Here is a 9,498-nt window from a genome sequence, read left to right as displayed (position 1 = left end):
AGCGGCACGGACCTTAGCGGCGGTGATAGAGGCGGAAGCGGACCAGGAGGCCTTGATTAATCGCGGAGGAGGCCCTGGCAGCGACGACCCTGGAACAAGCGGCGCCGAGAGCCCCGCGCACAGAAAAGCGGGATCGGGAATCACCAGGCGATAAGGTAAGCTCAAAAAAGCGGAAGCATGAGCTGAACGGCGGTCACGGAGAGCAACATGAAAACAGGTCGGAGGAGCAGTGCGACAGGGAGCAGGGTGAGGCTAGCGGCTGGCGAATCATCTCTAAGCAGAAGGGGGAGAGTGAAAAAAATAAAGAGATGAAAGAAGATCGGTAGAAGCAGAAGAGGAAAAGGTCGGCAGAACGCGAATAAGCGGGAAAAAAGGCGAAGAATAGGGAGAGACCCCAACCTCGCCGGACCCGGAGCAAAGGCGACGCTCTAATTGTTGGAGTGAAGGGCAAGAAGATGACGTATGCTGATCTGCTCAAGAAAATGAGGGACGACCCGAAGCTGAAAGAGCTAGGGGAAAATGTCGTGAAAACTCGGAGAACACAGAGCGGCGAGTTGCTCTTCGAGCTCAAGAGAGACCCGGAGGTGAAAGGCGCGGCCTTCAAGGAGCTCTGAAAAGCTACTTCACGAATCGCGTGCTAGTATACCGGACGAACCTCGGAAAGAAACGGCCGTGATCACGGCGGGCGTTCCACAAGGGTCAATACTCGGACCATCTCTCTGGAACGGTATGTACGACGGCGTGCTAACTCTAGAGCTACCAACGGGAGTGGAAATCGTCGGCTTTGCGGACGACATCGTGATGACGGTTACAGGCGAATCGCTAGAGGAAGTGGAGGCATTGGCGACAGAGTCGATCCACAGGGTGGAGAGTTGGATGCAGAACGCGAGACTGCAAATAGCGCACCATAAAACTGAGATACTACTCGTCGGTAATCGGAGAGCAGTCCAATACGCCGGGATAACCGTCGGAGAACATATCATAACCTCAAAACGCGAGTTGAAGCACCTGGATGTGCGTGTGATGATCGACAATCGGCTAAAATTCAACGCCCCTTGTGAGAGAAATCTTTGGGAGATTAATTCCCTTAAAAGTGAGATACTAAATTTATTTTCTCGTATATTCGAGATACAGGTCTGGTATTTTCGGCAATGTTGTAGTAAATATCAATACAAACAACTTTATCAAAGACACCATACTTGTATTTCTTCATGGAAATTATCTATGAAGCGTTATTCGTGGACAAACCCTTTAAAACAGTTTTTAAACCCTGACTTATTCTGGTCAATCTTTACGTGTTCATAGTTTTCTAGAAAGTTATTTATCTTGCTAAAATCAACGTTTCTGTAGAACATTATTATATGTTATTTTCTAAAGTTTCGGAGATTTTGAGCTTTTTTGGTGAAAAATAGTACTTTTTGAGATGAAATATTTCCCAAGGTGGCAAATGGTGGCAGATCAAACAACTCCTACTTAAAAGTACAACATAAAACTTGTAAAAGCAAGTGTCAATTGACTGTATCTGTTTGTATCCTCAAAAGTTATAGTTGTTTAAAAAATCCATCTCGTTCATGTTTAAAGAACAATTAAACTGAACTTCGGATGCAATAAGCGCCAATTTGTGCACGTTGACAATCTCTTTCTAACAAGTTAAATTACCAGCAATTTTTTCGCCTATTTTCGAGTCGAAAATGAATGTAGACTTAAAATTATTTGACGCAATTAATAAGAGAAAAGTATACAAATAACTAACTTATGTTCAATCCCTTCGATTGATGTCTTTTCAAAAGAACACACTCATAATGGGCTGGTACCAAATGGCCGAAACACAAATGGTCGAATCACGAATGGCCGAATTTCAACAACAGACACAAAAGGCCGAGTCATGAAAGACCGAATTTTCTCGGAATGACTAAGTAAGCGTCATATATATAGTTAATTACGTTAAATAAAGGTGTAGATCGGATGACTCATGATCAAATGTTGTTTTGGAAAAATGCGGAAGGAGAGTGCAATGCAAAATTGAACAAAATAAACTTAAGTTAGTTATTTGGGAGCTTTTCTCTTATTAATTGATCAAGTAATTTTAAGCCTGCATTTATTTTCGAATCGGAAATAGGCGAAAAAATTGTTGTTAACTTAACTTGTTAGAAAGCGATTGTCAATGTTGAAAAAAAATGGAAAATAATTGATTTGTTAAATTTCAAATACTAAATTACTATAATGAATCATGCGGTTATCTTTTGGTGATTTGGTTCAGCTGTCAAGATAGCCGCAATGTGAGGATTTTCCTTGCAATCTGTATTGTCAATTGCAAGGAAAATTGTCCAATCAATAAGTGCGCAATCGCTCATAAAAGTGCTATTTTAGTTTAAATCGTTTCGGTCTCTTCGGCGCACTTATTGCTTGGAAGATAACGAAATAGTGCGCCGAAGATACCGAAACGATTTAATGCAAAATAGCACTTTTATGAGCGATATCGCACTTTGGATGGTACAATTTTCCTTGCAATTGACAATATGTTTCATTAAATAATTAGCACAGTAGTCTAAATAGTCATAAAAGGGGCCATAAATAGTTCAGAATTTTATGTTATCAGAACAATTGTCGACCAACATTTGAAAAGGGCAGATAAACCAACTGTCAAACAGACCGAGCGCGAATTATTTTTTGCTGGAAAATGAACTCTCATTCGTTCTGTTTGACAGTTGGCTTATCCGTCCTTTTCCAATGTTCGTCGACAATAATTGTTCTGATAACATAAAATTCCTAACTATTTATCTATATTTGTCACTACCATATTAAATACAAATTGCAAGAAAAATCCTCACATTGCGGCTATCTTGACAGCTGAACCAAGCCACCAAAAGATAACCGCATGATTTATCATAGTAATTTACTATTTGAAATTTAACAAATCAATTATTTTCCACCACAAACACGTTATAAAACTGATATTTTGTTGAACCACAAACCAGAAAACCTAAATTTTAATTTTGCGGTTGTCTCGCAGTTATTTCCTGAGCGCGTTAATCTAATCTAATCTAATCTCACACTAACGCAGCCAATTCTTGAAGGCATCCTGGAAAATGACGATTACTTGAATCAATCATTTTTCTTGTCAACGGCCAGGCCAACTGCGCAGCATGTACCGCAGAGAGAATTCCAAGGAATCAAGTGGAACCAGAAAAAATATCTAATTCCATTTAACTCCTTGAAATCAAGGGGAAGGAAGAAAGCGTGGACCTCCCGTACCAAACGCTTCCCGTACACATAGATAATGATTTATTTACAATCGTTGGGAGTAGCTTTGCTAATAAAGGTTAAGTGATACTCCGGACCCTCAGGGATGAACTAATGGTATTTAGACCAGAAGCCAGGCTGCAATTGGCCAAGGATATAGCGCCTTATTTCGCTCTCTGAAAATAGATTAGTTTGCCAAAAATATTAGTTTAAATCATATAATACTTGAAAATAAAGTCGTGTGGTTTAATGGTTGCCTAAAACTACATTTGTAAGGTTAGGAACTGAAAACCGCACGACCCCGCACCTCCTAGCTTGGCTACTCAATTATACAAATTGAAGTATTTCCAGGTATGGCCACGTGGAGGCGCTAGGTAGGGGCTTGGGATGGCTAGAGCTATGTTGGGCGCTTCTTCCTAGTTGCCTTCCCCATTTCATACCCACAGTTATTTCCTGAGCGCGTTAAAAGAGGATTTATTATAAGCGCCGCAATAGATTTTACCAGAGTACTCCCTCTCGAAACAAGATATCGAAAAGGAATGCAGTTGCAGTTGTAAAGTGTCTCACTCACACGCTTCACCCTTATTATTTTATTACCGCAAGAAACACTCGATTGAATTTTATTCATTATAGGTACAAACTAAGGTGAAATGCAAGTACCTATTTAATGATTGACCCAAAGCCATGTGTGATATAGTGCAAACATTAGAATTTGTGCATGAAATGTTTACGACAGCATATTTATTTATTGATATCATTCACATAAAACGGGAGTATATTCTCTGGAATAAATTATTCGTATAAACTCGTATATGTGAATCACGCCATTTTTTTCCGATTACTTAGAAATGTAAATGTTGTGCCGTGACCTACTGAACAAACATTATCGTTGAACAATAGCTACTCCAAGTATTGTGCGGTCGATAGCCAGACAAGAGTTGAAATGGCTATTATTCAAACCTGTATCTTGCGTTTATATTTAAATAGTGATGTCGGCCCTATTTTTGCCCAAAAACCACATTTCCTTAAGAATTTTGGATCTTAACCGGGAATATTTTTGAACAAAAATTTATAAGAAGCATGGACAAGCAGGCATAATTTCATTCTTCTTTGTCTTGTTTTATCCTTTGACGGCTATTGAACTGCCGAATCTGTTGATGCAACTGAGCTGTTTTAAGCCGTGCCATTAACTGTGTAGATTGGTACAACCAGCTACCCTGTAATAAACAAACGTCAGCTACAAATATACCAAACTATACAACCAAAATTATACCACCATAAGCATGCAATTAAGAAGTATTGGCACGGAGAATACCACGGATATAAATAACCCTTTATCGTCAAAGTATTGTTGTTTCGAAAATATCCTCCAGTTGATGGCAGCATATTCATTAATACTTTCAGAAAAATATACCAGCAATACTGCAAGGAGATGTGTAAATAGTCATAACATCCAACAATGGACTCTTACTTACACAAGACTAGAAATAGAAAAACTTGAAAATTGCCACAATTCCTTGTCAGTAAAGCAGTTGACGTTATGCAGACATGGAACCCTATCAATCCGATTAGCCATGGATCCAACCAATCGATCTGTAACAAAAACAAATTCATATCTTGCGTAAACTAAAAGTAAAGCTGCTTTCGGCAGAGGTACTGCAGTTCTAATTATTTTTTTGAACAACTACACAAGAAATATATATACTTACGCTTTGTAAAAATGTGACAAAACCTTTAATTTCATTAATTTCTATGTAGGATGGATCAGGCATATTATTCTATTATTTACTTTCTTTTAATCTTTATAGTTGAGCTATTTTAAAATGATTTGCTGAACTGTTATTATGTATTTGTTAATAAAATTGAAATCCAATACACTTTTATATTGTGGTTGCAATTTGGCGTTGAAATGGTTGAAAAATAGTAAATTTTTATTCACAATTCCTGTTTACGTTTCTCAATCCTCACTTCGTTTGCGTTTGTATCAATCAATGCACTTTGCAATAAAGTCACTTCAGTTCAGTTATGAGCTGTCAGCTGTCATACGACCGGCTGGCAGAAGTGCCAGCAGAAATGTCACCGCAGCTCAAAGTAAATTGATATATATTGTCAATTGCAAGGAAAATTCAAGAGCAAAATTTCAATAGGGCCCAAGTGCAAAATATAAAAAAACTGGTTTTTTGGTTATATTTAAAGCTTTTTTAAGTATCTATAATAATACCAAACATCATAGCGATTTGAAAACTTTATGAGTCTTATAGCGAATTCATAAATTAACCTGGGTTCGTGCCAACTCGAACCCAAAATTTATGAACGATACGGGCAGTTTGACAGATCGACCCGTAAACCGTAATGCTAGACAGTTTTAACCTGCGCTTCAAACTGAATGCTGTCAGTTTAACCGAGATGCAATCTCGGTTAATTTGTGAACGCTTTGACAGCACATCGATTAAAACTGAGTGCTAATCGACCTGAGCCAGGTTAATTTATGAATTCGCTATTAAAAAGCAAATTTGAAAAAGCCTTATGTGAAAACTGGCAACAAAGTTTTCATTTTGTGCTTTGGCCCTTCTGTATGAAAAAGCCTATACGCAGTTTGTGTTTTGTTTTGCATTCGGCCCTATTTTTGTTGTGGGATTTCTGCTGCTTGCTGCTGCTGCGAAGATGATCCCCGTCGTATAATTGCGCGAGAGACTCGACGGACGACCGAAAAAAACAATACGATGCTACCTGCATAAATAACACGGTCATTCACAGATACGACATGTTTAGTATTTAAGCAAAAACATCCCATCAAGAAGACTGGCAACTCTGCCAAAAGTCGAGCGACAGTAACAGCAATGCTATCTGCCGAGTTAAAGTTGAACTTTCACATACTAGTGTGTGTATATTAGAATATGGATGTACACAAACACGTATGCAATGCCTTACCACGCTCGCACACTTCTTTTCCCACCAATACATGTACACACAGCTTCAACTTTTGTCGGGAGGGAAGCGCTGTTGCTTCTGTTACTTGTCATTTGTATGGGCGCGAAGAAGAGATGCCAGTCTTCTTGATGGAATGTTTTTGATTTAAGCCTGCGCGGCAACAAAAATTTAAGTTACTTTTCGGCTTACACGAAAAAAGCTATTTCGCTGTATATATATATCACCTGTGGAGGAACCGGACAGAGTTCGTTAGTTGCGCGCCCGAGACATTTCCTATCGCTGAACTGCCAAGGCGTGATGCACTTGCACGCTGTGGTGAGTTAGAAATGCTAAATGAATGAACTGCTGCTGCTTCACACTACCAATAGGGACTGCCGCACTGCCGCACTTCACGGGGCTTCACAAACCTGTTCAACGGTGGCAGATTTGCCGATGAAATTAAACCCCAACTTTTCTAGTAGAAATAATAAAGCTGATCGGTGTCCCAGTTACGAATTTTTAATTTTTTCTAGCCATTGCGCTTCAAAACAACGTGATAAAAAAGGCCAAACGCGAAACGCTGTCTAAAAACTGGCCCAACACCAAAATCATATCACCACTGACAGTAAATAAAAGCCTCATGTCAAAGGCCCCATCAACAATTGATAATCAAATCAGCCTTATGAAAAAGTCGTATTACCGAATGATTTCCGAAAACGGCCAAACGCATATTTTTGCAAATTACAAAGTAAATAAATGTTTTTTCTGCTAGTTGTTGTATTACACATTAAACTATTATGTTTTTGCATCATAATGTGACATTCAATTCTAAGCAACACTTTATATCAAATAAGGAGTTAAAAAATGATGCTCAAGTTTCAACATCGATTTTCTCGAAACTGTCAGTTTTGACTTCGGCCTATTTGAAATGTTGCTCTTGAATTGTCCAATCAATAAGTGCGCAATTGCTCATAAAAGTACTATTTTAGCTTAAATCGTTTCGGTCTCTTCGGCGCACTTATTGCTTGGAAGATAACCAAAAAGTGCGCCGAAGATCGAAACGATTGATTTAATGCAAAATAGCAATTTATGAGCGATATCGCATTTTGGATGGTACAATTAGTATAATCAATATATATAGAATGCCAGTGTCGCTGCAGTGCGCGTGGTAAACATCATACATATTCAGATAATGTATTTACAGTACATATGCATATGTGTGTGTGCCTGAGATTCATCAAAAGGGGAATCTCATTGTCAAACTTTGACAACGAGTTTGAAATTTCGAATATGGCTGCCAAGTAATGTGATTGTAAACTTTGCTTGCTTCAAGGGGTCGGTCACTCGGTACAGCCGTTTTTATGTTAGGCGACTTGAAACGAACCGAACTGTGCCGATGATGTACCGAAAGTGCCGAACTGCAAGATTTGTTAAATGCGTTAAAATCTGATAGATCTGGCAACCGTGCGAGATGATTTTGACAACTGGCAGTGCTCCCATTTCATATGTAAAATTGAACCGGAGGTGTGTAAAGGGCCAAACAGAATGCTGCGTCAACGCGTCCGTCAGCGTTATTCTGACAGTTTTCCCATGGGTTTACTGTCAAATTGACGCTGACGGATGCGTTAACGCAGCATTCTGTTTGGCTCTTAAAGCCCTATAAATGTTATTTTTATAAGGCTTTAGAGGTGTGCCGTTTGATATCTCTGCAGTGCCGGGGCACTATGTGCTGAGTGTCCGACCCCTTGGCTTGCTTCAAATTTCTGAAAAAATCGGTGCAAATAGGCGCAGTTTTGGGATTCAATTCATCCGGACGAAAAGAAAATTAGCATTTCACTGGCATGAAAAGACAGCGATGAGCGCACTGATGACAGCACCATCCAGCGCACAGATAAAGAACAGATAAATAACAATGAGCAACTTTGACAATGAAGTTCCCGATTCACAGACTTGATACAGATTGTTAGCATCATGTTTACCACAATGAGTCCCGTAGAAAAACAGCGACACTGGCATTCTATATATATTGATTCTACTGTACAATTTTACTTGCAATTGACAATAAGCTGCTATAATAGAATATTAAATATGCTAGAAAACCCAAAGTTTGGTCGCGGAAGCAAAGGGTTTAAATTGGTGGGAATAGTTAGAGTGACTATATACAGAGTGGCGACAAGTCATCCCAAATGTATGCAATGCGGTTTTTCCAAGGTTTTTCTTTCTCTTTCCTGCATACGCGTTGGATAGGCCGTCTGCTCGATTGGAATGACATTGACAGATAATTATCATTCCAATTTTGACATTGTCGCCACTCTGTATATAGTCACTCTAGGAATAGTGATGTCCGAAATTTTCAATTATTCGACTACCGATTAATCGGTGAGCCTTGTCTGCACTAATCGATTAATTCAACTATTCGTGCTACTGTGTTACCTGACTCACTGCGAATATGCGTTGTGTTCGCGGGATCGTGTTGGTTCGAAAGGTTTCGAAAAATATCGCCTTTGTATCGAAAATATCGTTAATTTTGATCACTAAAAATAACGTACTTAAACGTTATATATCAAGTGCCAGTAGTACGCAATAATTGGATTGTGAAACTGAATTTTTATTCATGCAACTTTTTACAAATTAAATGCAATAACAAAAGCACAACTTATAAAAAATCGTTTGTTATCGATATTAATTGCACATGCGTTATAAACGAATAAAACGTATGGTTAAGTTTTATTTCAATAATACGCATATTCGCAGTGAGTCAGGTAAAACAGTAGAGAGCTTTCTGACAGCTCAAGCACCCATACTAGCGAACACGAAATACGCGTGTATATACATGATGTTTACCTCATATTAGGGAACAGCTAATGCTGGAGGAACAAACCGAAAAATACCGATTACTAGTTGTGTTTCTCCGTTTGCCACACTGCAGAGCACATATCTCGGTCAAATTTTTCATCCTGTTCCAAAGCACATATTTTGAAAATTTGCTGGTATTTAAGCCAGCGGAAGACGAAACTCATTCTGTACCTTGGTGACAAAGGAATGCATCTCTTTTGTTTACTGTTGTTGTTTCCCTCATTTTCAAGCACCAATACACACATAACTGGAAAGGTCTAGTGGTCTTCGATTAGAAATATTCGCATATTTCTTTGCATAATTCGATTAATCGAACGATTATGAACAATTACCGAGCATTATACGTACTGATTGAACTATTCGATTAATTCAACTACTCGTGCTGGCATTATTCGATTAAAAATTATTCGAATATTCCTTGTGTTATTCGATTAGTTGAATTAATCGAACGATTAACGGACATCACTAAGCCCATCTGAAGGACGAAAG

At 38.8% G+C, this 9,498-nt stretch overlaps 1 protein-coding gene across 2 annotated transcripts; it reads right to left on the bottom strand.

The window, feature by feature from the left end:
• Positions 1-3,970: 3,970 nt before the first annotated feature.
• Positions 3,971-5,209, bottom strand: LOC128737220 (transmembrane protein 18). 2 transcript variants are annotated; one of them, XM_053831810.1, is made up of 4 exons: positions 4,953-5,209; positions 4,719-4,836; positions 4,517-4,665; positions 3,971-4,460 (listed from the first exon to the last, which is right to left on the bottom strand). In XM_053831810.1, the coding sequence occupies exons 1-4, from the start codon at positions 5,013-5,015 to the stop codon at positions 4,344-4,346; spliced, it is 447 nt and encodes a 148-aa protein (XP_053687785.1). In that variant the 5' UTR covers positions 5,016-5,209; the 3' UTR covers positions 3,971-4,343. The 2 variants fall into 2 exon arrangements, with proteins under 2 accessions (XP_053687785.1, XP_053687786.1); XM_053831811.1 differs by having other exon boundaries at positions 4,520-4,665.
• Between the last annotated feature and the right edge of the window lie 4,289 nt (positions 5,210-9,498).

The sequence above is a fragment of the Sabethes cyaneus genome, chromosome 2, assembly GCF_943734655.1.
Source record: "Sabethes cyaneus chromosome 2, idSabCyanKW18_F2, whole genome shotgun sequence".
Classification (NCBI taxonomy): domain Eukaryota; kingdom Metazoa; phylum Arthropoda; class Insecta; order Diptera; family Culicidae; genus Sabethes; species Sabethes cyaneus.
This window is presented reverse-complemented; position numbering and strand designations above follow the sequence as displayed.

What these genes read in the sequence shown, in the direction of transcription:
- LOC128737220 (XM_053831810.1), bottom strand. Translation starts at nt 5,015, where the DNA reads ATGCCTGATCCATCCTACATAGAAATTAATGAAATTAAAGGTTTTGTC. An exon ending in TTTTCTATTTCTAGTCTTGT is followed by an intron (nt 4,666 to 4,718) that starts GTAAGTAAGAGT and finishes ATCTCCTTGCAG; the next exon opens with TATTGCTGGTATATTTTTCT. An exon ending in TTAATTGCATGCTTATGGTG is followed by an intron (nt 4,461 to 4,516) that starts GTATAATTTTGG and finishes TGTTTATTACAG; the next exon opens with GGTAGCTGGTTGTACCAATC.